Here is a 27,869-nt window from a genome sequence, read left to right on the forward strand (position 1 = left end):
AGTAATGTTAAAGGAGCTCATTTTGTTGTTGATGTACATTCACAGACTGTCATAGTTTTAATCTTCGAATGATACACAGATGCCTTCTTGAAAAGCTAAGTCCAAATGGAGACATCTTTTCTCTTGTTGGGTTAAATTTCTCAGTTGGAGTATCGAAAGAAAGCAATAAACACACTACACCCTATTCTAATACATATCATTTTCTATATAAAATGAAAAAAAAATACTGAAATTGAGACCTTCCGCCTGTTCAATTAATAGCACACAGATACCCCATCACCACTTTTCCTACAAAACAAGATAGCCAACACCTGCTCATTTTAGCATTTTTTTTAATTTACATTAAGATTAAAAAATGAAATGTAAAATCTGAGCCAAGGTAAAATAGTGCATATAATAATTGAACTTATTAACTGAACATATTTGCTTTATAACAGGAAGTGTTAGTCATTGTCAACGGCTTGAACAGCATCACCAGTTTTTAGCTGCGGCCATAAAAGATGGATATATAGGCTTCACCTTCCTATATACAAATTAAATTTAAGCAATATTTAAAAGTGTATTGCTCTCTGGATCTCTGACATATATTTAAAAATGCTTCTAATATGACTTTGAAATAATCTGGCGTGTCTCTTTCTCACCTCAGCAGCCTTCTCATGCTCAGCTCCAAGTTTAGAAGCTAGTTCCTGGGAGCGTTGCTTTTGTTGGTTTAACTGACTTCTAAAAATCAAAAATATTTCATATGTAATCATCATTTTTTACATTAGCTCTGCAGCAGTACTGTTTTAACAAACAATTTTCTAATCCTATCTACTGTCTTTGTATCACTTAAATTTACTATGGTATCATACATTCTAACAAGTCTAAAAAGCATTTTCAAGACAAGGGCTTAAAAAAATATCCCTGCATAAAGAGAAGCTACAGCCAACTAACAGGAACTGAATCTGGACAGAACATCAGTCCATTATGGGGCTCATTCACTCATTTGATTATTCAAATAATTTCACACATGAATCTTTGGAAGTCAAATCCCTCAAAGACACTCGTTGAACAGGCCTGGATTTAAACTATGAAGCAAAACTTTATTTTTATATGCTGTTGAGAGTTCCAGTAGGTGACCTATCACTCTTTAATAAAAAATAATTACTTTTGGATTTTTTTAAGTCATGTTTCAGCATTATGACACTTATGCTAAAGAAGACAGCAATGTTTATGTAACAAAAATTGGAGTAAATTATCTTAGATCATAATACATTTACATTTTATTTATTTGAAGTGCCTTTCAAAAAAGTCAAGGTCACTGTACAATCAGGTAAAAAATAAACATTCAATAACTAGAAAATATAAAATCCAAATAAAACACCAACAGTTACAATGAATAAACAATTTTGAACAGATAAGTTTTAAGATTAGCCTGAAATTGGTGAAGGGTAGTCATATTCCTAAGATAAGCAGGTAATGAGTTCCATAAGGAAGGTGCCGATCTGCTAAATGCTCAATATCCCATCGTAACAAGACGTGCTGGTGGATTATTTAAGTTAATGGAAAAAGAGGATCTGAGCATACGAGAGGGTTTAATGACTTGTAGGAGCTGTGAGAGATATGTGGGGGCAAGATTATGAATGGCCTTATATGTAAGGACTAAAATTTTGTAGTTGACCCTAAACTTTATTGGCAGCCAATGAAGCTGCAGAATAACGGGTGTAATGTGATCAGAATAGGGTGTTTTAGTAATTATACGAGCAGCTGAATTTTGAACAAGTTGAAGTTTATGTAGTAACTTTTGAGGCAGACCAAAGAGAAGTGAATTGCAATAGTCCAGGCGGGAGGTGACCAAACTGTTGACTAAAATGGCAGTAGAGTGATTTGACAAAAATGGACGCAAGCGATTAATGTTTCGCAGGTGAAACTAAGCTGCTCGAGTAACAGAACTGATGTGAGACTGGAAAGACAACGTGCTGTCCAGAATTACACCAAGGCTTTTTATCTGATCTGTACAGGTAACAGAAGTATAGTCTATTAATACTGAGATCTTTGATGCCTTCGCTATTGCAGATTTCGTGCCCATAAGAAGCAACTCAGTTTTATTGGAGTTCAACTGCAAGAAGTTAGAAGATAACCAAGACTTGATCTCAGCAAGGCAATCAGTAAGTGAGGATGGTGGAAGCGATGCAGATGGTGAAGTTGAAATATATAACTGGGTGTCATCTGCGTAACAATTAAAGTTTATCTTCCATTTACGAAAAATGACACCCAAAGGAAGCAGATAAATGATAAACAGCAGGGGACCAAGGACAGAACCCTGAGGAACCCCAGATACTACAGGAGTGGGAGTGGAGGTACATGTATCCAGCTGAATGAATTGAGTTCTGTCTGTAAGATATGACTTAAACCAAGTTAACGGAATGTGAGAAATACCTAGTGCAGATAGCCTTTTTAGTAGGGTGAAATGACAGACAGTGTCAAATGCAGCACTGAGGTCAAGAAGAACAAGGATTGTGATTAAGCCTGAGTCTGCAGCCACTAAAAGATCATTAGTGATCTTAACTAGTGCCGTCTCAGTGCTGTGAAAACGTCGGAAGCCTGACTGGAATGGTTCGTATAAACTGTTAGCAGATAAATACTGATGAAGTTGGGAAGCCACAGTTTTTTCAAGAACCTTTGAAATAAAAGGAAGATTAGAAATTGGTCGGAAATTATTAAAGTCAGTAGGGTCAACCCCAGGTTTTTTCAGTAGGGGGTGAATCACTGCAGTTTTCATAGACTGGTGAACAATTCCGGTGGAAAGTGACGAGTGAATAATTGAAACAACAAGAGGAGCTAGCGAGGGAAGGCAGGCTTTAACCAGAACAGTGGGAATTGGATCCAAGTGACAGGTTGAAGGCTTAGAGCTATTGATGAGATCCATGATTTCTGAGGTGGAAGGAAGCTCCAACATGGAAAATGAATGAGTAGGAGGAGGAAAATCATCAATGGCGGAGTCAATAGCAACAGAGCCTAAATTATAATGTATTGCCTGGATTTTATCATTAAAAAATGTCATTAAGGTGCTCTCAAGTTTTGAACATGTTATGTTTGTACTAGTCACAGGATTTGTGTACAGCTTCTGTAGTACTAGGGTGTTGTACCATGTTAGCCATTATGAATGTAGTGGGAAGTCAAGCAAAATGTGCAACTTCTAATACAATACTACATGATGTTACACAGCACTACACTCTGTTAAAACCTGCTATCAGAAAAATTGCTTATGCCAGAAATTTCTACAATTATGTATCTATCTGCATTTCAGGTGGTGCTTTACATAGTGAACAATAATTAATAACACCTTATAGTTCTGACAGTGTTGAAATTAAAAATTACCAAATATATATTCTCTAACACATAAAAATGCATTAGGCATGTTGGCAATTTTAGGCACTGGCACCCTCTACATACAAACTGACAATTTCTTTTTGGGTTCTGTTCACAGTTCCATTGGGTAAACTATCACTGAATTCAATAATAATAATAATAATAATTACTTTTGGAAATTTTCACATTGCCTTAAGAAAATATTCAGACCCCTTCACATTTTGCTATGTTAAAGTGTTTGCTATGTTATGTGCTAAAATCATTTAAATTCATCCCCCCGCCATCATAAAACACTCAATATTCCAGAATGAGAAAGAGAAAACAGAATTTTAGAAATTATTGCAAATCACTCTATTATATAAAAAAATCCTGGGATGAGACAAAACGTGACTTTTTCAGAGAGATAATTTCATGTCGTGCAAGACAAGACTTTGTGCCAAGAGATTTAACCACGCCCGGGGCTGGAAATAAAAGAAACAGTAGATGACAAAGTAGAATGTTGTAAAGAGGTTTAAAAATGTTGGTGCGATACACATGCAGAGCAGGTTAGACATAATGAAAGTACTAAAATTTGAAAGTCTCAAAAAATGATAGTAAAGTTCATATTTGTGCAAACAAACGGAAATTATTACTCTGTGAAATAACGGAACAGGGAAAAGAGATCGAATATATGGAAATAGGTGATATGACAGAAGTATGTAGATATTTTTCGGATTTAAAAAAGTTTAAGTCGGAGATTTGTAGATCGTCTAATTCGTGTTGACATCAGGGAAAAGTAGTGTTTCTTCCCAATGAAGAGGTGTATCCGCGAGAATTAAAAGATTTGTTGTTTGGTGAAAGTGAAATACGTGAGCAGCAGAGACGTGAATTTGCTGGTGCGTAGCGCAGGCCAGGGAGTTGGCGAAGCCCCCTAGTTTACTAAAAATAAAACACTGAAATACCACATCGACACAAGTTTTCAGATCTCTTCCTCAGTAATTAATTAAAGCAATTACGACCTTGTGTCTTCTTAGGTATGAAGCAAAAAAGCTTCTCATACCTAAATGTGTGGGATTTTCTGCCATTCTCCTCTGCATATTCTCTGAAGTTCTGTCAGGCTGGATGGAGACCTCTGGTGGGCAGCTATTTTCTAGTCTCTTCAGAGATGTTCGACTGAATTCAAGTCTAGGTTCTGGCTGGGCCACTTAAGAACATTCCCAGAGTTGTTCATAAGCTACTCCTCTATTGACTTTGTTTGTGCTTAGGGTCATTATCCTGTTGGTAGGTGACCATCTGGCCCAGTCTGAGGCCCAAAGTACCATGAAAGTAGGTTTTCCATTCAACCCAGTCCCTGTTGCTATAAAATAACCCCAACAGAATGATGATGATGCTTCACCTTTGAAATGGTATTGTGCAGGTGATGAGCGGTGCCCGTTTCCCTCCATGCGTGATGATTAGAATTGAGGCCAAACAGTTAATTTTGGAGTCATCAGACCAGAGAATCTTGTTTCTCATAGTCGGAGAGTCCTTTAGGTGCCTTTTAACAAACTTCAACCAGGCTTTCATGTATTGTTTGGTCACACTGCCATAAAACTCATATTAGTAGAATTTTGCAGTGGTGGCTGCCGTATTGGAATTTTCTTCTATCTCCACACAGGTTCTGTGGAGCTTAACCAGAAAAACCATCAGGTTTTTTGTCACCTCTCTTACCATGGCTGTTTTCTCACGATTGGTCAGTTTGGCGAAGTGTCCAGCTCTACGAAGAGTCATGGTTGTTCCAAACTTCTTCCTTTTAAGAATTATGGAAGCCACTGTGCTCTTAGAAACCTTCAATGCAGTAGAATCTTTTTTGTAGCCATCCTCAAATCTGTGCCTTGACTCAATTCTGTCTCTAAGCTGAGTAGGCAATTTCATCATATCTTGATTTGTGCTCCAATACACATTTTCAGCTGTGGGACCTTCTTGTTCTCCAAACAAGGTGGATAAATATCCTAAATTTCAAGTGTCATAGCAAAGGGTCTGGATACCTATGTAAATCTGATATTTTTAATAAATTAGCAAAAAATCCTAAAATCCATTCTGGGCTATTGAGTGCTTCTTGACAAGGGGAAAAAATGAATTTAAACAATAATAAAATGTGTAAAAAGTGGAAGGTTCTGAATACTTTTAAAAGGCACTGTATTTGCAGACAGATCTGTTTGGTCTTTTTTTTTTTTTTTACTAATAACAGATTGTCTACATTCTTCTGCATTGGACACTCAAGAAGAGACTACAAAGGCAGAGATGTACAGATTATTGGATGTCTGGGCCATCAGAGATTGCCATCAGACAGAGATTCAAGTACCTGTGGGAAGCACAAAGGAGGAGGACTCGCTCTCTATGTCAATACACGGTGGTGTAACTCTGGACATGTTAACGTCAAAATCTCCACTTGCTGCAGGGACATCGAACTGTTGGCCGTAAGTTTACGTCCCTATTACTTGCCCAGAGAGTTTGGACACGTCATTGTTGTTATCGTTTACATCCCTCCTCGGGCGGACGTGGAGTCAGCGAGTGACATCATCCATTCTGCTGTTGCTAAGTTACAAACGCAGCACCCTGAGGCGCTTGTGCTAATCGCTGGAGACTTTAACCATGTGACGCTGGACAAAACATTACCTGCATTCTCCCAGTATGTGGACTGTAACACACGGGGAAATAAGACTACAGTAATCCCTCGCTATATCGCGCTTCGCCTTTCGCGGCTTCACTCCATCGCAGATTTTATATGTAACCATATTTAAATATATATCGCGGATTTTTCGCTGCTTCGCGGGTTTCTGCGGACAATGGGTCTTTTAATTTCTGGTACATGCTTCCTCAGTTGGTTTGCCCAGTTGATTTCATACAAGGGACGCTATTGGCAAATGGCTGAGAAGCTACCCAGCTTACTTTTCTGTCTCTCTTGCGCTGCCTTTCTCTGATCCTGACGTAGGGGGATTGAGCAGGGGGGCTGTTCGCACACCTAGACGATATGGACGCTCATCTAAAAATGCTGAAAGATTATCTTCACGTTGCTATCTTTTGTGCAGCTGCTTCCTGAAACGACATGCTGCCCGGTGCTTCGCATACTTAAAAGCTCGAAGGGCACGTATTGATTTTTGATTGAAAAACAAACTCTGTCTCTCTCTCTTTGTCTGCTCCTGACGGAGGGGGTGTGAGCTGCCGCCTTCAACAGCTTTGTGCCGCGGTGCTTCGCATACTTAAAAGCAGCCCTATTGATTTGTTTGCTTTTCTCTATATCTGTGACAGCCTGTGCTCCTGACACGCACTCCTTTGAAGAGGAAAATATGTTTGCATTCTTTTAATTGTGAGACGGAACTGTCATCTCTGTCTTGTCATGGAGCACAGTTTAAACTTTTGAAAAAGAGACAAATGTTTGTTTGCAGTGTTTGAATAACGTTCCTGTCTCTCTACAACCTCCTGTGTTTCTGCGCAAATCTGTCACCCAAGCATGACAATATAAAAATAACCATATAAACATATGGTTTCTACTTCGCGGATTTTCTTATTTCGCGGGTGGCTCTGGAACGCAACCCCCGCGATGGAGGAGGGATTACTGTATTGATTTACAGTATGCAAACGTTAAAGACGCATACAGCGCCACCCCGCTGCCTGCGCTTGGGAAAGCAGATCATAACCTGGTTCTGCTTCAGCCTCACTATAAACCAAAAGTTAGAGTCCTACCTGTAACCACACGATCATTCAGGAAGTGGACCCCGGAGGCTGAGAATACTCTGAGAGAATGTTTTGGAACTACAGACTGGGATATCCTGCAGGGATCTCATAGTGAGAACATTGATGAAGTTGTTGATTGCACTACTGACTACATCAACTTCTGTATGGACATTGTAGTTCCAGTAAAAACTGTACGCTGCTATGCTAACAACAAGCCATGGATTACAAGTGACATCAAGGGCCTTTTTGAACCAGAAGAAAAGGGCTTTTAAAGGCGGTGATCAGCATGAGCTCAAGCGCGTGCAGAAGGAACTCCGAGTCCAGCTCAGGGCGGCAAAGAAGCAGTACAGGAGAAAGCTGGAGCAGAAGTTGCAGAATAACAGCATGAAGAAAGTGTGGGATGGGATGAAGATCATCACTGCTGCAGCTCGAAGCGGGGTGCCACCATCGAGAGAGACGTGAAGAGAGCAAACCAAATGAACAACTTCTTTAACAGGTTTGACCACCCTAACCCACTCTCACTCTCACCTTGGAGTACTGCACCCTCCACACATCCTTCTGCTGATACCAGCATAGGAGAGACATCCCCACCCATAATTACAACAGCACAAGTGAGCAGAGAGCTGAGGAGACTTTGTGCCAGCAAAGCAGCGGGTCCAGATGGAGTAACGCCATGACAGCTGAAGGTCTGTGCATCGGAGCTGGGGGGTCCTCTACAGCGCATCTTCAACCTGAGCCTGGAACAGGGGAGAGTCCCGAGGCTTTGGAAAACATCTTGTATCACCCCAGTCCCAAAGGTATCACGTGCTAGTGAGCTGAATGACTTTCGGCCTGTTACTCTGACATCACATGTGATGAAGACCATGGAGAGGCTGCTGCTTCACCACCTTAGACCACAGGTTCAACATGCCCTTGACCCTCTGCAGTTTGCATATCAGGAGAAGGTGGGAGCGGAGGATGCCATCATCTATATGCTACACTGATCCCTCTCTCACTTGGACAGAGGTAGTGGTGCTGTAAGAATTATGTTTCTAGACTTCTCTAGCGCCTTCAACACAATCCAACCTCTGCTCCTTAGGGACAAGCTGACAGAGATGGGAGTAGATTCATACCTAGTGGCATGGATCGTGGACTATCTTAAAGACAGACCTCAGTATGTGCGTCTTGGGAACTGTACGTCTGACATTGTGGTCAGCAACACAGGAGCGCCACAGGGGACTGCACTTGCTCCGGTCCTGTTCAGCCTATATACATCAGACTTCCAATACAACTTGGAGTCCTGCCATGTGCAAAAGTTCGCTGATGACACTGCTATCGTGGGCTGCATCAGGAATGGGCTGGAGGATGAGTATAGGGCCCTAATCAATGACTTTGTTAAATGGTGCGACTCAAACCACCTACAACTGAACACCAGCAAAACCAAGGAGCTGGTGGTGGATTTTAGGAGGCCCAGACCCCTCATAGACCCCGTGATCATCAAAGGTGACTGTGTGCAGATGGTGCAGACCTATAAATATCTGGGAGTACAGCTGGATAATAAATTAGACTGGACTGCCAATACTGATGCGCTGTGCAAGAAAGGACAGAGCCGACTATACTTCCTTAGAAGGCTGGCGTCCTTAGAACATCTGCAGCATCTTATTGCAGATGTTGCATCAGACAGTTGTGGCGAGTGCCCTCTTCTACGCGGTGGTGTGCTGGGGAGGCAGCATTAAGAAGAAAGACGCCTCACGCCTGGACAAACTGGTGAGGAAGGCAGGCTCTATTGTTGGCATGGAGCTGGACAGTTTAACATCTGTGGCAGAGCGAAGGGCGCTCAGCAGGCTCCTATCAATTATGGAGAATCCACTGCATCCACTAAATAGTATCATCTCCAGACAGAAGAGCAGCTTCAGCGACAGACTGCTGTCACTGTCCTGCTCCACTGACAGATTGAGGAGATCGTTCCTCCCCCAAACTATGCGACTCTTCAATTCCACCCAGGGGGGTAAACGTTAACATTTAACATTATACAAAGTTATTGTCTGTTTTTCACCTGCATTATTATCATTCTTTAATATTATTTATTGTATCAGTATGCTGCTGCTGGAGAATGTGAATTTCCCATTGGGATTAATAAAGTATCTATCTATCTATCTATCTATCTATCTATCTATCTATCTATCTATCTATCTATCTATCTATCTATCAACCAACGCTGAAATGTGAAATTTTTTTTGACCACCAGATAGAAAAAAAGAAAAACAGTTAAGTTAAAAGAGAACTGTACAACACACCTTTCCCAAATATCAGAAGATAAAGTTTGTGCTCTAATTTCTCTGTAAACAAATTTACAATATCAGATGCTTTTGAACAGTATTTATCTATACTTATTTATCTAGGTATGTTATTGTGTTAAGAAATTAAATTCAATAAAAAATATATTTCCAAAAGCACCAGAGCAATTCTATTAAAATGCCATATGCTTCATTTTTGTTAAATTGGTGAATAAATAAAGCAATTTTTCTTTGCTTGAGGTCTGTCTTTACACATTTTCTAAACCGATCTAAATATGCCAGCAGCTTCTCTCATTAGCATAAATCAGACTTACTTCAAATTACTCAGTTGCACCTCAAAGCTTTCCGCAATCTTCTTGGCTTCCTCTTTCCACCTGTTTGCAGTCTTTTGCTGAGCTGTAAGCAGACGACTAAGCTCATTTGTAGAATTCTGACTGCTGTTTTCTAGTTCTCGAACACGTACTTGAAGACTGTTCTCCTTCATGGAGTATTCATGTTCCAGTGTAGAAACCTAAAAAATAAAAATATACCTCATGTGGATTCATCGATGACATACATATCTTATTTTGTGTAGTTTTTTTATTAGTATTATTTACTTATTTAGCTGACAAATATTATCTGAAGAAACCTTGAGATGCAACTGGTTACAGTTCTTTTGCTTTTCCAATTGGAGCACAGGCAGATGAATTGACTTGCTCGTGGTCAATGGCAGGATTTCAACCAATAACCTCAGGGTTTGAAATCTAAAGTCTTAACCACTATGCCACATTACCAGCCTTTTTGGTGGAATCTTTATTTTTTTTAGCCTAACGCAGCGTTTCCCAACCTTGGGTTGGTGACCCCAAGTGGGGTCACAAGAAAATATTTCAAAATAGAAAAAAAAAACATTAAATAATGTATTGCATAGAAAGTGAATGTCAATATTTCAAACAGTTGGCGTCGCGAAAAACAGCTCAGATTTCAAAATGAGGTCATAATCCAAAAATCTTGGGTGCCGCTGGCCTAATATAATACTTGGAATTTTGAAGTATCATCTTGGAATAACTTTTTAAACAAAAATTGTTATTTTGATTGCAATTCCTAAACTTAAGGGCCCCATGTAAGTCTTCGTGGAAGATAAGTCTTCCACCCTAGGCTGTGAAATAGTATCACTAACACTATCCCCTAGTTCCCCATATAATTTCACAAGGCAGCTTCCAGTGATGGACGGACTAGGTGACAATGGTAAGGACTGCCTATTCACTTGGGCAGAAGGAGCTCTCCTTTAATGCAATTGAACAAGGTTATCTTACCCACATGTAGGCTCTGGCTCTCTGTCTGAGAATGTGTGACAGAGAGGGATTGACCCTGGACGACTTCTAGCCAGAGACATATTTACACTAAGTTATGTTATGAAATGAACCTCAGGCAATATATAAACAGACAACAAAACCTCCTCCACACTGATTCTGAGAACCTAAACCACTTAAAGTTGGTCTATCAGAAGCAAAAGAATTATCTTCAAAATCTTTTAAAGTTTTGAAACCAAACCTACTACAATACACAATATTTGATCATTTAATTGAATACTTTAAAGAACCAATTGGTCTATTTAGGTACCAGCATTCAGAGCTAGTATATTTTAATACTTTGAAACTGCTCCAGTAAATTATATAACTGACATTCTTATATTAATGGGGTTACCATAAGTTTAATTACATGATTATTTTTTAACTGTTTTCAGTGTTGCTCCTCACATTTCAGTGCACTCTGTTCTATCTATACATTGAATACATTAATAAATTCATTTGTACTGTGATTTTCTTATGATTGATAAATGTTATCATATATTGTATCATTACCAAATTAAGATTTTCTGAATCTTTGATTGACTTCCTAACTAAGCCATTTGAAATATACTGCCATTGACATGTGGGCAGCACGGTGGCGCCATGGTAACGCTGCTGCCTCACAGTAAGGAGAACTGGGTTTGCTTCCCGGGTCCTGCGTGGGTTTCCTCCCACAGTCCAAAGACATGCAGGTTAGGTGCATTGGCGATCCTAAATTGTCCCTAGTGTGTGCTTGGTGTGTGGGTGTGTGTTTATGTGTGCCCTGCGGTGGATGCCTGGGGATTTGTTCCTGCCTTGCGCCCTGTGTTGGCTGGGATTGGCTCCAGCAGACCCCTGTGACCCTGTATTAGGATATAGCGGGTTGGATAATGACTGACTGACTGACCGACCACTGACATGCTTGGGGTCTACCTGAAATTTTCATGTTTTTGATAGAAATAGATACATTCTGTTATCAAGATACCATTAAATAGATTTTAAAACATAGGCAAGGCATTACTAGTGTTTATACTGGCTATTACTGCTTGAAATTATGGACTTTTAATTTATTAACTTAATTTATTACACACATAGGGCTGCAAAGGCCCGTTTTCAGTAGCAATGCCTACAGTGCCCTAAAGGTACACTCACACGTGTAATGCCTTGGTGTATTTTTAAATCAACTCAATGATACCTTTTATTACCATCAAAAACTTGAACATTTCTGGGTGAACCAAAACTTTTGAATGACAGTTAGATTATTACACAATTTAAATTAGGTCAGTACTTACCTCGTTCTTTGCCTTCCTTTGCACTTCAAGGCTGGCTTTTCTAAGCTCCTCCATCTCTTTGCGTAGTTTCTCATTCTCCTGTTGCAGTCTTAACCTCTCCTCACTCACTGTGCCACAGTCCATACGAACAGACTCCAGTGACCCTTGCAGTTTCTGAATGGTCTCTTGACATCGAAACATTTCCTCTTCTGAACTATTGATGAAAATGAGTTGCTCTCTTAATATTAACACATTTTTCATTTCTGTTTAAGATACAATGTATCATTAAAAAAAATAATGGTTTCTTTAGATATGTGATATGCAAATAAAAAAATAAATAAATGTACATTTCTTTGTTCAGGTAAGCAACATTCTTTAAAGTTTGTTGAGAACTCACTTCAGTTCATTTTTTCTAAGCTTGTTCTCTGCAACTTTTAGGCTTATTTGCAGATCATTTTTGGCTCGTTCAGCATTTATGCACCGCTGGAGAAGTTCATCCATTTTACGGAAATCTGTTTCTGTACTTCTGCCTTCACGGTAAACCTAAAGCAAAGAATAAAAAAATAAAGAAATCAGTGTTTATGTTTTACATTTACAATCAAATAATCAATAATTGAGCCTTTTGTAAGCTGTCTAATTCTTACTGTTTCTAGTTCTTCTTCTACAGCTCTCTTTTCCCGAATTGCTCTTTGAATTTGCCCCTCTTTGTCACTGCACTCCTGGTCAATCATAAATTCATGGTTATTTTTAAGACTCTTTAAAAGGTTAATATTGTGTAAAGACAATTAAGAGAATGTTAGTGTCATTAGGAACAGGACAATGTGCAAACCTTTCATTATAAAAAGAAAATATATTTACCAAAATTGTGCTTTCAAAGCTAAACACATTAATAATGCAAATTCTTTGCTTATTCTTGTGGGGAAACATAACACACACCATGTCATAGTGTACGTACCAGCTGTAGAGCTGAAAGCTCTTCTGCCAATCTGCTAATTTGAACATTACATTGCTTTCGAACATTTTCAACCTAAACAGAAGCCAATAAATATGCATCAGTACATTTTACTCACGTACATACTTTTATCAATAATGATCACTTTGGGGGTTAAAGAACTGCTGTACTAAAATGCACAGTAAACGGTTTAAGCAGTAAGCTCAAGAGCTACTTGTACACCAAATAAAAAAACACTTTATTAAATAAACAGTGTAGATAAAAAGTTAACATTATACATGAAAGATAGGAAAATTATAGCTATTTATTACAATAATTTCAAAGCCTAAATGTTTTTAAATGACGGATTAAAAAAAATTATATATTATATATAACCATCAAATTTATTCAATCACCTACATCAAAGAAATTTCTTTGAGGAGTGAATTAAGAGTCAGCAAGCTGTTAAACATAACTTAGACCTATCTGGCCACTTGGTGTACAGGCTGGGCATTACCGTTACTCTTCTGAATCTGCTCTTTGAGTCTGCGGAAGAGTCAAAAGCCCACACAAGATTGCTGTTCTTTGACATTTCATTTGTTTTTTTTTCATCCATCCTCTTCCGCTTATCCGAGGTCGGGTTGCAGGGGCAGCAGGTTGAGCAGAGATGCCCAGACTTCCCTCTCCCCGGCCACTTCTTCTAGCTCTTCCGCCTCTTCCGGGAGAATCCCGAGGCATTCCCAGGCCAGCCGGGAGACATAGTCCCTTCAGCGTGTCCTGGGTCTTCCCTGGGGCCTCCTCCCAGTTGGACATGCCCGGAACACCTCACCAGGGAGGTGTCTAGGAGGCATCCTGATCAGATGCCCGAGCCACCTCATCTGACTCCTCTCGATGCGGAGGAGCAGCGGCTCTACTCTGAGCCCCTCCCGGATGACTGAGCTTCTCGCCCTATCTTTAAGGGAGAGCCCAGACACCCTGCGGAGGAAACTCATTTCAGCCGCTTGTATTCGCGATCTCGTTCTTTCGGTCACTACCCATAGCTCATGACCATAGGTGAGGGAAGGAACATATAACGACTGGTAAAAGGCTCAGCTCCTTTTTCACCACGACAGACCGATGCAGAGCCCACATCACTGCAGACCCCTCTTCAAACCGCCACCTTATCGTGGTGGAGGGGTTTGCGTGTCCCAATGATCCTAGGAGCTCTGTTGTCCGGGGCTTTATGCCCCTGGTAGGGCCACCCAAGGCAAACTGCTCCTAGGTGAGGGATGAGACAAAGTGCGGTTCAACAGCATTTTCCGTCGCCCGAATGCCCCCTCCGGAGCCAGGCCTAGAGGTGTTTTTTTTTTTTTTTAATAAATCCAATCTCATTTATTACTCTAACTAATAGATCATTTCTGTCTGTACCCTAACTTGGTTCACTGGATTCTGGACTTTTCAAGTAAAAGAACGCAGAGGGAGTATTGACAGCTCTGATAAGCAGTTACTGCCTTTTGGGTAGCACTTTTCAGTTATGTTACCAAAATATAAATGGAAGCTTTGAGTTGAAAAAATACTGGAAACTGTCATGAGAACCTAAACTGAAATGTTCTTGAATCTAGGCTGTAATAAATAGACAAGCTACTGAATAAAAGCGATTACAAAAAAAGAAATCAGGATCATATGTGTTAATCTGAAAAAAAATCTTCTCTTCAAATTTAATTATTGTGTATGGTCTGCTTGTAATTTTCAGCAGGATTTATTTTGAAAGGAATTTTATTAGGCATGCTAATTACTAAACCATTTTATCAACTTAAGTGACCATACTTTATTTTGTCTTGAATCAGCATAAATTACAGCTTGACAATATATTTTTATATATCATATCTACTTATATTTAAGTTGCCTGTAAAGGAGCAGAGAAAACTTGACAAATGTTAACATTTTCAAAAAAAAATAATAATAATTGAATGGGTAATAGAGATTAAACTATTTTTAAAAGTACAACTAAGCAAAAGAATAATCTAGGAGGTAAAGCCCATGAGTAAAATAAACATAATTAAAATATTAATAGTTAAAAAAAGCAACAAACCTCTTTACGCATCCGTGCTCCGACATCCTGAATCAACCGAGCCATGGCGTCCTTCATTTTTGCTATCTCTTCATCTTTTTGTTTCTCTCTCAGAAGTGCCTACAATTACAAAAATACAGTCTACACACTGCAAAACTAAAATAATCCACTGGGATTTTTCATGGCACTTCTGGTGACTTGCAAAAGCTTTTCTCATGATTTTTTTTTTTTTAAACTATCTGCACACAGATTATGGAATTTTACACTAACTTGGATGGGTAACATCAAAATGACTAGATTGCTTACCTTTTTAAGCCAAAGGCCCCTCAAACTGTATCCTGATGATTGGTGTTTAGATTGGTTAACTTGATATCCAAATATTTTAGCCCCTGGAAGTATTTACTTTGTTAACTGAGGTAATTAACTTTACAATCCACTTACGTTTGCTCATTAGTTAATTCATATTATTTTTTTTTCCAACTGTATGCATAAACCTATCTAAGCTGTACATTAGTTTAAGGGTATATGCCTTTTATATAAGAACTATTTTTTGATTAAAGAAGCAGCAAGTATATAAAGAAAACAACAGTGGGCTATCTCGGTGTCTCCAGATCTGTGGCACACACTTCCATTGTATAGAAATGCTTTGAAGGGCTGATTAAGTCACATGTAAATGGAATAATATAGATATTCTGGACTGCTTCCAGATTGTATATGACATAGAGACAACTCTATATAGACCCAGGAAGAACTATACCAGGTGTATTCAGATAATATCTATTTCATGACTTGATCAAGTTAGGAAAGATCAAGTGACTAGGACATGTCTAGGGAATGCCCATTGAGAAATGCTCCAAGAATATAATGAATGGAAGACCAGATGAAGGTGACAATAGGGGTGACTGATATGGAGGAAGACATATGCAAGGCTCGGGGTTAATAACTGGAAATGCTGACCTCTCAATAGTGAGGCCTGGAGAGCAGTTCTGGAGGATGCTATTATTGCCACTGTTCAGTGCCATGTTAGTATGTTTGAATATATGTAAAACAGACAAAAATATCTAAAGCAAAGTGCTTAGTAGGTATCTACATTGCTCAGGATTACAAAACACTACATAAGTTGGTGAAGTTGGCTCACTATAGTACTACACTGCTGTCTTCTGTCCAGCACATGTAGCACATGCTGCCTTAAAACTGTAAACAGTATTATTAAAGACCTCAACCATCCTATACGGTCCCCTTCTCCCTCTTTCATTCAAGATCTGATTGCACCCTTAAATTCATGATCAGTTTTTAAGTGACAGATAATAAGGGTACTTGACAGCAGCTCATGCTGACAACTATATGAGTGTTTCTTGTATATATCATCTGAGGTTGCATTTAATGCCTTTAAGAGGGTTTACAAGTAAAAATTAAATTATACTGTATACAATTTTTTGATATATTTAAATTGACCATGAAACAGGGCTCACACAATTTCAAGTAGCATTTTTGATTTATGCTCTGGCTTATTTTTATACATATGTAATCAACATAGTGATCACTCAGATGTAGTTCTAAAAATTGCAACAGCCTTATAAATATATTATGTTGATGTAGTTTTAATCCAATCCGACCAAGAAGAAATGTGCAAAAATTATCACCTTTGCAGTTATTGGGGGAAAAAAGGGTGTATCTGTAAGCTTTCATCTGAGAGATTGCCCATCCTCACTCTGCCTCCTACCCTTGTAAGGGAGAGAGAATGGCAGTAATGACGACACCCTTTGAAATGGGTAAACCTCCAGGGAAATGATTTTGTAAATGAAAAACTAAGAAACCCCTAGAATATCATATGAATATATTAATAAACAAAATTGCTTAAGATACCGATCTGTAGCTTGCATTTATCCAGTTACAAAAGTACAGTATATATTCATAGTAAAAACTCATTTACAACTTTAGATTTAAATTAGATTATTGACATGGAATGTAAACTACATATTTAGAAAATCCCAAGTGAATGTGAAATTTGGTAAGGTCACCCTTGCCTCAATGTTTTTTTTTGTCTAGAAACTACAGGAAAGTCAGCCATAGACTGCCATGAAGGTGTTGTTTTTTTCTTTTGTAAACTGGGATTTCAGGTAAGATTTATGCTACTACAAAGACTCAAATTAATCTGGATACCTGATCTTTTTGCAGTGTTGCTTCCTCCACTAGTTGAATACTGTCTCGAACCTTTATAATTGCTTCAAATTTTTCTTCTTCAAGTGTTGAACATTTTACTTGTAGTTCTCCAATTTGTCTCTCTAAAAGAGTTCGATCTTTTCCAACTTTTTCAGCCTCTTGGGTAGCAACTTTTAATCTAATAAGAAAATTACAAGTCAGAAAGTGTTGATGCCTTCGTATTTAACAGAGGAAATTGAATTTAGGTTAGTAAATATAATTTACATTGACATTAGATTTTATTTTTTGAAAACACAGTAAAATCTAACTGGTAGATTGAATGAACCCATCAAATAAAACACAAACAACATTCTGTTCTGGTAGTGCTTTTCAAAACATGTAATTTAACATTAAGCCATCCATCTTCCCAACCTGCTTTAGCCTATCTTAGCAAGAATAGAGTGCAAAGCAGGAACAATCATTGGTTGGGATGCAGGTCTTTAACAGAGTGAATACACAGACATACAAGGGCCAATTTAGTTTCACTGGCAGCTCAGAATACAAGATTTTTGTTTAAACATTCCCTTTGCCACAGGCATGCAAATACGCAAGTTGCTGCTGCTGCTAACAGAAGACGGGGAAAAAATAAAAAGTGCATAGTGGCCCTGAAGTGCAAAACAATCTAAACAGAAACAACCGCATTCAACTTATTAGATTGAGAGTCGTAACAAGAGGTAGAAATATGCTGTCATTTGTAATGATTGGTCAAATCAAAGAACAGAAAGAGAAAAATGTTCAGTAGATGTGTTTGGTTGTCCCTGAAATCTGAGGAATGCAATACAATATGATGAAGGCACTGCAGCTTCAGAAAACAATGGCTTTTCACTAAAATACATGTAGACATAAAAGAAAACAGTGTTACAAGCAGCATTGTACACTATGTTCATGATTTGTTTTGTCATATCTTATTTATATTTTTTTATGTTCACTTGACAATCAGGAAGTATTTTTGCTACATATCAAAGATAATACAGTATTCATTCTATTTAACATATAAGAATGGAGCTCTAGTGTATGAAACTCCACTTGGAAAACTGTGTGAACTCTTCAAAATGTTTTAAAATAAAAAAAAAAAAAACTTATTTGAAGAGTGGATTGTGAATGAGGTCTCACTTTCTTAAAGCTAAATCCTTAGAAATGCAATAAAACACTGTTTGCACGATCCATACAACTGATTTTGTTAGTTATAAAGTATTCTTCTAGGAATGTGAAGATCTGCTTTAACATGATTGTGTAATAATTGTACATTGGAAGAGTAACAAATAAGTGACCCAATACTGTATATATAGCAGTGTTTTGTATTAATATCACAGTGTATTGGTTAGAAAAAAAAACAGCACCACAAAATGCCAATATCTGCACCTTTAAATGAAAAAAATCAATGATTGCTCTGGGCGATGTCTACATTTAGTTACTAATTTTTCTTGTTTTATAATTATCTGAACTGATTACAGAACAAGAAAAATGCAATTAAGAAGAAATGCCTATTTTAAATTCTTTGGGTGGTTTTATTTTGCATTAAACCTGAAGCATAATATGTATTTTAACATATAAATTTAGGGGAAAAAGTGTTTGTTCCTTTTCAAGATCTATTAAAAGTATTTTTAAATGGAAAAATAAATCTTCAAACTCTCACTATGGCCTCCTTTCACAATGCAGGAAACGCCTCACTGCATGATCAAAATTAATTATGCACAGAAATTTCAAAGGTACAGCAATGAGAAAAAGTAGACGCCATGAAAATATTCAATCTTAATTTGAACAGAAAGAAAGAAAAAATAACACAAATTTTGCATTATAACTTTTCGCCTGTGGAAAAAGTTAAGTACCCCCTTGACATTGCTTCCTATGGCAGGAAAAAATCAACCTCATGTATATGCTTCCAATAACTATCTCTGCCGCCAACTGGGTGAAATTGTCTCACTCTCCTCCATGTAGAATTCTTTCAACTGTTTGATGTTCTCACAGGTGGCGCAGTGGTAGTGCTGCTGCTTTGCAGTAAGGAGACTGTGGAAGATTGTGGGTTCGCTTCCCGGTTCCTCCCTGTGTGGATAGCGCTTTGAGTACTGAGAAAAGCGCTATATAAATGTAACGAATTATTATTATTATTATGATTGAGGGATATAATGTATTTACAGAGGTCAAGCAAACAATGAAATATGTATTTTGTTCTAAAGCAAGTGAAAATATTAAAGAGAAATATTAATTTATATACAGTCTGCATCAAAGACACAAACTATGACAAAACAAAGGTAAATACTGCAAGAGGCAACTGATTGCTAAAAGTGCACTTCATCACAAGTCATTAACTCTGTCCTTATTTCACCCTGGATTTTATATATATATAAAAAAAAAACATTGAAAAAGATTTTCAAAGATAACAAATACATAAAAATTACAACTTTAAAGACCATTAAGTATCAACATTTTGGTAAAACACCTACTTGTGCAAATTAGCAAACTAAACAACTTACAGTAAATTAATTTATGAACACATTTTAAAAATTGGTGATAGGAACTGCAGAGTAGGAAGATTCAAACAGAGCACAGCTTTTTCAGGACTTTTCTGTTGTCTACTACAGTGTGCAGCCAATTTGGTAAACTGACTGAAAACTTTCCTAATTAGAATGAAGTGACAATGAAGCACTGCAGTCATAATGGGGAGATTTCAAAATGTTAGTGATGGGTCGGGTTCTTAAATGTGTCCTTTATGGAAAGTCATGCTAACAAAAGAACTTCATTACTCATTTTTGAAGTACATTCTAAAGTTAGCTGAAATTATGGTGTTACATCTTGCCTGAAGAAGGGGCCCGAGTTGCCTCGAAAGCTTGCATATTGTAATCTTTTTAGTTAGCCAATAAAAGGTGTCATTTTGCTTGGCTTTTCTCTGAAATTATGGTAATGGTACCTATAGTATATCTACTGCCACAGTATGAAGTTCAGTAAATACTGCAATCCCAAAGTATTTTAGTAAGATTCAACACTGGGGAGCCTCACATGGACTGTCTAATCTAAAGCTAGGTGGGTGGTGCTGTAGCTCCTTAACCTAAGTGAAGAACCAAATCGGACTGACTGTGCAAATGACAGTGATATATGCATGGCCACTGTTGCTTTTCAGTGTAATGATTGAATAAATATCAAGAAATGGATCACCATACATGGTTTGTTCTAGCTAGGTATGAAAAATTGAAAATGATAAAGCAGTAACTTCCAAACAAAGGAACAGAGTAAGTGGTGCTCCGAGAATAAACAAAGTCTGGTACAAAGTAAATGTTGCAACTTATTTGTAGTTTGATTGTTATACTTCAAAGGATATTTAAAATGAATATTTGGCCAGTTACAAATCTAACTTGACAATGAAAATATTTGGTTCACTAGTTATATTTTTTTAGCCTGAGGAGGAGTGCATCTGTAATTTGGAAAGTCAATCAAATATAATGAAATTAGTTTAGTCATGGAAAATGTCTTTGCATGCTTCTCATCTGGTTCAAATACTAGTAACATTAAAGCTGTTCTTTCATTTAATGCATGCTTTTTTCCTGGTACCCTGACAACTGCATAGTCCTTTGCAATTAAGAAAGGCAAACACAGCTGAAAATTGTCTTGTCTTCAGAGGTTTATAATATAAACTGGCAAAATGAATAAACATACTTGATCACAAAAACAAACTGCAGCAAGGTATGTTTAACACTAGTGCAAAATACTGAGTCAGGGAATAGGAGGTATTATAACAGACACCATCTGCAAGTAAATATTTAAAGCAAGTTCAACCATCAATTATATACAACTTTACTACTACTAACAAGTACCATTAAATTACAGCAGTGCTAATTAAACTACCGGTATGCTAAGTATAACTTCCACTAACAAAACAAGAGCGCAGGTATGCAGTCTTTATTTGAACAGTTGACATCAAAAGTCCCAGTGAGCAACAGGGGACATCATTAAATATTAATGAAAACATACCTAGTTACAATATGCCATTAATAGGTTTCTATAAAACCTACATCCCCCAAACACTGTGTAAATGAAAACATTATTATACACCTGTAACCCAAAATGATAATAATAATTTTCTAGTTAACAAAATTACACAAAAATGTAAAGGTTTTCAGAAGCTGGTGAAGACATACATTTTTACTTAGTCTTGCAGTAATGAAACACATGTGGAATGCACCATTATGTAATTAATGTATAAAACAGTTCTGTAAATACTTTGAAAAATGAGAACTAAAACCTAAATTGTCAATGTTATTTCCACGGTAAAACTAACTAAATAAAGTAAGGTTAGAGACAACCTTTTGGGTGCATAACCTTCTTCAGGTTTATGACTGAAATGGAAAAACAATAGCTAAATATAATGGGTAAGAGAGAGGAAAGTCATGGAAGATAAGGACTAAAAAGCTTATAGCATGTGCCAAAAGAATCAATCAGAGAAAATTAAGGAGGTAATTAAAAGGTTGGTCATTTAGTGCTGGAAGAATGTATAATCCATGTCTGACAATGAACCAAGCTTCTTCTGTATCTCTGAGACCGACCCTCTTAAAAATAAAACCAAAAATATCATCATGACTGTAAACAAGAAGTAAGAAATGTTTCACAACATGCTTAGAAAGATTTTATTTAGTGACTCAAATATGACATGTTCCAGGCAATGATCTGCAGGCTGCCTTTTTTATCCAACTTGGGTACAGTAGCCGGCAGGACACATTTTACAAGAAATGGAGTAAATAAGATTGAGTCAGGCTGTCCATTGTGTAATATTACATTTTATACAGGGCTTTTACTATTTTAAAATTCTCTCAGCTTTGCTTCTTCTTTCCCCTTCTATATATCTAACCCTCACCTTTATAGTCCTGTATATAATGGGAAAATTGTTTCCACACTTTTTATATCCATATGGAAATTGCCCATTTCTACCAAGTCTTGTCTCTTCAAAATACATGCTGACACAGCTCTTCACTATCTCCATACATGAAAATATACATTGTCAAATCCTGAAATTTTGTAGTGCATCCTTAGTTCTGCTCTGTCAATTAATTTTTGTAAAGGTATTGTAGCAGTCCAAAATATATTTGTTTTGAAAACCAATATTGTTCATTACTGATTTTAAATACTGTATATTTGCAGTTGTTAACATAACATCTACAGTTGTAACATATGAATCCCCTGCCAAGTGAGAGAAATGGATTGGGAAAAAGGAATTACATGGCCTCATAGTAGTACAGTGTTTATTTAGTGTACCACTGTGTTACAGCTCAACCAATGTCCCACATATGAATGGTGGTCTGGTTACTGCCAGTCTTCAGTAGCCAACCCCTCTCTCTCTCTCTCTCACTCTAATGGATTTTATTTCCTTTGGGCATTCCTGTTGTCCTGCCACATCCCAAAGTTATTCATGCTAGGTTAACTGGAACATTTAAACTGGCGTAATCAGATTGTTTGTGGGTGCATGACTGATTGCATTACAAGATGAAGTGGTGTAACATCCATGTTTGGGTCCCACTTTTCTGTCCAATGCTATTGGGACAGGTTCCATTCATAAGTGGATTCAAAAAAAGATTGATGGAATAAGGAGTATACAGCTAACCATTTGCGTTTTTAAACAAAGTAGAACATTTTGGTCTAGCTTTTCAAGTGTTTAATCAGTATTATACCACATTATAAGCTTTGCTGCTTTAGAGACAATACAGTCTTTGCCAGAAAATACAGTAGTAGTTGTAGTAATCTGCCAAAAAGTTTGAAGATGCATTTAATTTCAATTCGTGGAATGCTGGGTATATCAGTGTTTCGTTTGGGAAATGCATATTTAAGTTTTTATTATGCATTAGATATAAAATTTAATTACACCCCCTTGTGTATTATATAAATGACAAATTGAACAACTTGTCTCAAAGGATTAATGTACGACTTTTTTGTTGTTTTGGCAAATATGGCATACACCACTTTTTTTTTTTTAAACTCAAAAGCTGGGTATACCCCTTAGAAGCATATTAGCAACAATCTCTGTCCATGTTCACAATCATGTCTGGAACCTTTAGGGTTAAAAATGATCTTTGATAAATCCCAGCAAAAACACAGCCAGCAGACAACACAGATTTTAGGCTCACTGATGGCTATGGTAGGTTTCTGCCTCAAAACCAGAGGGAGGATGCACAGTATAATTTATTGAATGCATGAAAAATTATGGAGGCATGAATGCAACATATACAAGCTTAATCATTAGAAGATCCATTCTGTACACCTTAAAAGGCACAGCATGCTGCAGCTTTTTATTTGATAACATGCACTACAGGGTTCAGTTAACAGTTTATGTTAGAACACTCAAAGAACTTAGAAAGTCTTGGGCTTGGAGCATAGAATACATAATACTGGTTCTGCCTGTTGGTCATACCCTCAGCAGACAAGGCATGTCACTTTAGCAATATTCCTCTAATAACTTAATAATTTATAAATCTAACAAGAATCTGACACAATTATGTACTGTACTTTTTGTGTTAATATTACTATATACTTTCAGATTTCCTGCATATTATTCCAGTAAGTACACATTTCAGATATTTAAGTTTTGACATTTCTGGTCCTCTGATTTTGAAAAGCACAATATTTCATCTTTTTGAAGAAAAAAATGTGACTGGAGTTAGCAAGAACAATGTCTGATATACCACAACATTTTTTCCTTCAAATAAACACAGTTTGGATAACAAGAGGTTGCATTGTAAGAAAAAGTTAATTTTGGTAAGAATTACATAAAAACTTTCACAAAGCTGCAAACAGTTATAAAATTTCATCTGCACAGATCTACATTTGAATTGCGTTTGTTAACCATAATGTACAAATTAGAAGACAGAAACACATACACACATAAAAGAATAACACAGTCCTTAAATATTTATATTTTTTTATGAAACCAAATCAGCAAAGAAACTCTGGGGGAAAAAAGAATGATAATTAGACCACCTATAGAGTACATCAAATATACAACCAATGCGGAAGAAAAAAATAAAATTAAAGCAAGGTTTTTGAGAAGATTTATTCACATGGCTGCATTTTCTTCCAGACTGTATAGTTACTTAATTATGGCGCCCCTATTATTTAATTACGTTCTTTGTGTGTTTGTTTATCTGACACTTTACTCATTAACTACTCAAAAAATGAAGTACTTATGTAGTTTAGCTAACACTGCTCTATGGTAGTAAATCAGGCAGACGGAGCAAAATAATTCGGCGCACTTATTAAATTTCACCATGTTTTGAGAAACAAGTCAGTTGAAGATATTTGCTTATGATAAACACTGAAATTATTTTAAATTTAAAATAAAAATTGGCTGTACATTTTTAATCAGAGGATTTCCAAGCTAAGAAGTAAAAACTTATAAAAAGACAAACACTAGAGACAATGACTAGACCACTATGGCAGAAATCAAGAGAAAATTAAACTGACATTATAAATTGATGTGCAATCAATTATGTCACAGTCTGGCAGGTGGCGTGTCCAAGTTCACTTAATGCAGCATATTTATTATGCAACAAACGAGACACCATTCATTTACCGTGTTTCCAACTGGGCAATTGCTGACTGCAGCTGCTGCACTCGTTTATCAGAGGCTTCCTCTCTGCCATGTGCTGTAACAACATCTTCTTCCTACAAAAGCAAAAACCCAGAGTATACGACTATGTAAATATGTACAATGATACTGGGGTAGATGATGTTATAATGTAGATTGACTGTTAACATGATACAATACATGTAATACTGTATATTGTAGCTTTTACTTCAATAATAAGTAATTTCAATATGACAGAAAGATTTTCTCTGTTGCTAAAATGCTCTGTTTTGTAGTTTAAAATCTGTATCAGTTTAGCTTAGGAGTTTAATTACATTTTTGATAAATGTTCCAAAATGTATGATCTTTTGTTAGATGTTAAAAATAGAAAAAAAGCTACCCATCTATATAACTGTGTCTTTGGGATGGTGGAGGAGCCTGGGTGCTTTTGTATTTCTAATATAGCTACCCATGCTAATTTGGTCAAAGTAAAAGGCTAAAAATGAACAATTCAATTGTTGTACTGAACATTGTCAGTGTTTTGCTCAATGGGCTTCAGGTAATAGTGTAAACCACCAGCATTAAACAAGTACCATACATATTTTACCTTCCTTTATTTGCTAAAACGTGGAAGGACATCACTGTTATTCAAAGAACTGACTCCCAAACAACTGAATTCTCAGGGAGCAAAAGCTGCCTGGTAGATACAGGAAGTGAGTGACAGAATGAAACTATACACTGCAAAAAATGAAATCTTAACAAGCCAGACAATCTTGAAAAGAAATAATAGATCTTGTTTTTTTATTTTAAGAATAACTGACTTGAGTAGATTTGTATGTGTAAGATATATAATGTCATTTTTAGAAAATTTAACAAGTTAAACTTTCTCACTATATTGGCAGATAATTTTGCTTGATTCTAATACCTTTTTCTTGTTTTTTATTTATTTTTTCTCATTTTTTCACACTGATTTTTTGCAGTGTAGGAATAATTGATCTACCTCAGTAGCAATTGTATCTTTTCGAGGCTTAATCTGTGTTATGCATGAAGAAGCTCATTAACTTGACAGAACATTTCTGCTCTGGACTTAGAATACTTGTTCTGGACATCTAGGACTGTCCTCTGGGTGCCTCCATTTGAGGGGTGAACCAGGCAGTACAACTCAGTAAAAGATTAACAAAATATCCATGGGCATACTATAACTGTTCTCCATTTCTCAATTGGCATGAGAATTCCCCAAGAAGGGAAAAAAATTACCAATATATAGACTTTTTTTAAAGGAATATTAAATAATGTATCAGGGTCTCTAATATAAGGCATTTTCCCACGGCAAGGACTTTGTTTTCTGTAACCAATGAGTTCCTGTATAATGTAAGTGGTGCACTTGTGGTGCCTGGCCACTTTTCTGTGTTGTTTTCCTACTGCACAACAGAAACTGTAACCTTCATGCAAAATATGTGGCATGAGGTGCATTTGGGAGTTCATGGGGGAGCCCTGAACTTTATTAGTTTAAAGTATTCACAGCTTTACAGGGAGATTACTGCTTTGATGTAACATGTGGCACAGTGCAACAGAAAGGTGGCTATGAAGAGAGATACGGTGCGACGTGTGGCACGATTAGAAGTTCACGGGGAATCTCCACAACATATTGCTTCAAAGTGATCACGAGTTCATGGGGAAGATTATTGCTTCAATTCAAGCACACCAGGAAGGCAGCTATAAAAAGTGATATGATACAAAGTGCTGCACTCCATCTTCACTGATAACTCTCCATAGTCCAAACTAACAGATTTGTAAAATGGCTCCAGTGCTTATGGCCAACCAACCAGCAAGATTCTTCACCCATGACCTATAAACACATGTAGACACCCTGGAGTAGAAGGTAAAACAAAACAACAAAAAAAAAGTACCAGAAACTATCTAGCATGAACAACAAATGTCCACAGTCCCCACGGTGGGAATGTTACAAAAGTTCAAGATTCTAAAAAGTCCCTTATTCCTGAAAAAAACTTCTTGCAGTGGGAAATCACCTGTAGATCACTCACTCTTTGTTATTTCTGTTTTATAAAGCAGAAGGTGTCAAAATTACAATATATCTTCTTTGCAAAAATTAAACCGTTAAAAACAGTAAAGAAATGTGAAATCTTGCTGCCACTTCAGACTGGATTAAACACAGGCCTATTCTCATGGCTACCAGGAACAGCAGTTCATCTACTTATAAACACAAACATTTCAAAAATATTCCAAATCACTTCCAGTGCTTTGCCTCAAAATTAAAAAAGCCACAATGCCACCCTACTAGTTTCAGCTGTCACAGTTTTAGGTCACTTCTGGGTTAGGGGGATGTCCTATGAATTAATGTAACCGAAACGGCAAAGTTCCCAGTAGTGATCTCTGGTTTCACTAGATCACTAAGCCCTCTTCACACATCTATAACTGTTCTTAGGGAGCTTAGTTTACTACAAATATCATTCCGGCAGTCTCTTCCACCAACAAGTAGATTTAGAAGAATAAAGATAGCCCACTGCCAGTCTTTCATAGCACCTGTGCCCCAGTGGACCCACACTGTTTTTTTAAAAGGCTCCCACTATCACTCAATGGCCTCTCGAAAGTTCTTTTCTAATATGTTACAATATTTAATTCCAATTCAAAAACATAACAACAGACATAACATAACATAACATAACAGCATCTTCACCTCTTTAAAAAAACATACCATCTTTTGCATTTGTTCTTGAAGATTTTGCATAATCTTTGTCATTTCTTCCACTTTACTGGTGGCTATTCGCAAATCCAATTTGTTTTGTCTGCAATGAAATGACTTCATTATGACTTTATTAGCAGAAAACCTTTTGATTACACTTACTGAATTACATTTACCTTAAAGGTGGTAATTTTAAAAAACATTATCCTAACGTATATCTTTCACAGAATTCAATTTTGAGAAAGATGCCTTAATGTGCAGAATAAAAATAAAAAAATAATGAATTTTCTCTATTAAACATGGAGTTAAATATTTAAATAGAGCCTAATAATTAAGTTAAATCATACAACTCAGTGTTTAAATAAATGTATAACACTACTATAATTTGTACCAGAGTTCTTCTGAGGCAACTGTAAGAGTTCTGAATCTAAATATGGTAAAACCCTGGATGATGCATGAACTTTTTTTAATAGTCATGGTGATGCTGGATTAAAAATCACTCAAACTAATGTATGATCTTTATGAAGATTTATGA

The 27,869-nt window shown here is 37.0% G+C and overlaps 1 protein-coding gene across 1 annotated transcript in view; it reads right to left on the reverse strand.

Moving 5' to 3' along the window:
- Positions 1–27,869, reverse strand: part of sclt1 (sodium channel and clathrin linker 1) — an 84,928-nt gene that overhangs the window by 12,409 nt on the left and 44,650 nt on the right. The window contains exons 11-20 of the mRNA XM_028801675.2: positions 27,347–27,437; positions 24,637–24,728; positions 17,046–17,223; positions 14,904–15,002; positions 12,857–12,928; positions 12,546–12,620; positions 12,299–12,444; positions 11,923–12,115; positions 9,638–9,834; positions 642–720 (exon numbers count right to left, since the gene is read on the reverse strand). Coding sequence (XP_028657508.1) covers positions 642–720; positions 9,638–9,834; positions 11,923–12,115; positions 12,299–12,444; positions 12,546–12,620; positions 12,857–12,928; positions 14,904–15,002; positions 17,046–17,223; positions 24,637–24,728; positions 27,347–27,437 — 1,222 coding nt within the window. The remainder of the gene's footprint in view (positions 1–641; positions 721–9,637; positions 9,835–11,922; positions 12,116–12,298; positions 12,445–12,545; positions 12,621–12,856; positions 12,929–14,903; positions 15,003–17,045; positions 17,224–24,636; positions 24,729–27,346; positions 27,438–27,869) is intronic.

The sequence above is a fragment of the Erpetoichthys calabaricus genome, chromosome 5, assembly GCF_900747795.2.
Source record: "Erpetoichthys calabaricus chromosome 5, fErpCal1.3, whole genome shotgun sequence".
NCBI lineage: Eukaryota > Metazoa > Chordata > Cladistia > Polypteriformes > Polypteridae > Erpetoichthys > Erpetoichthys calabaricus.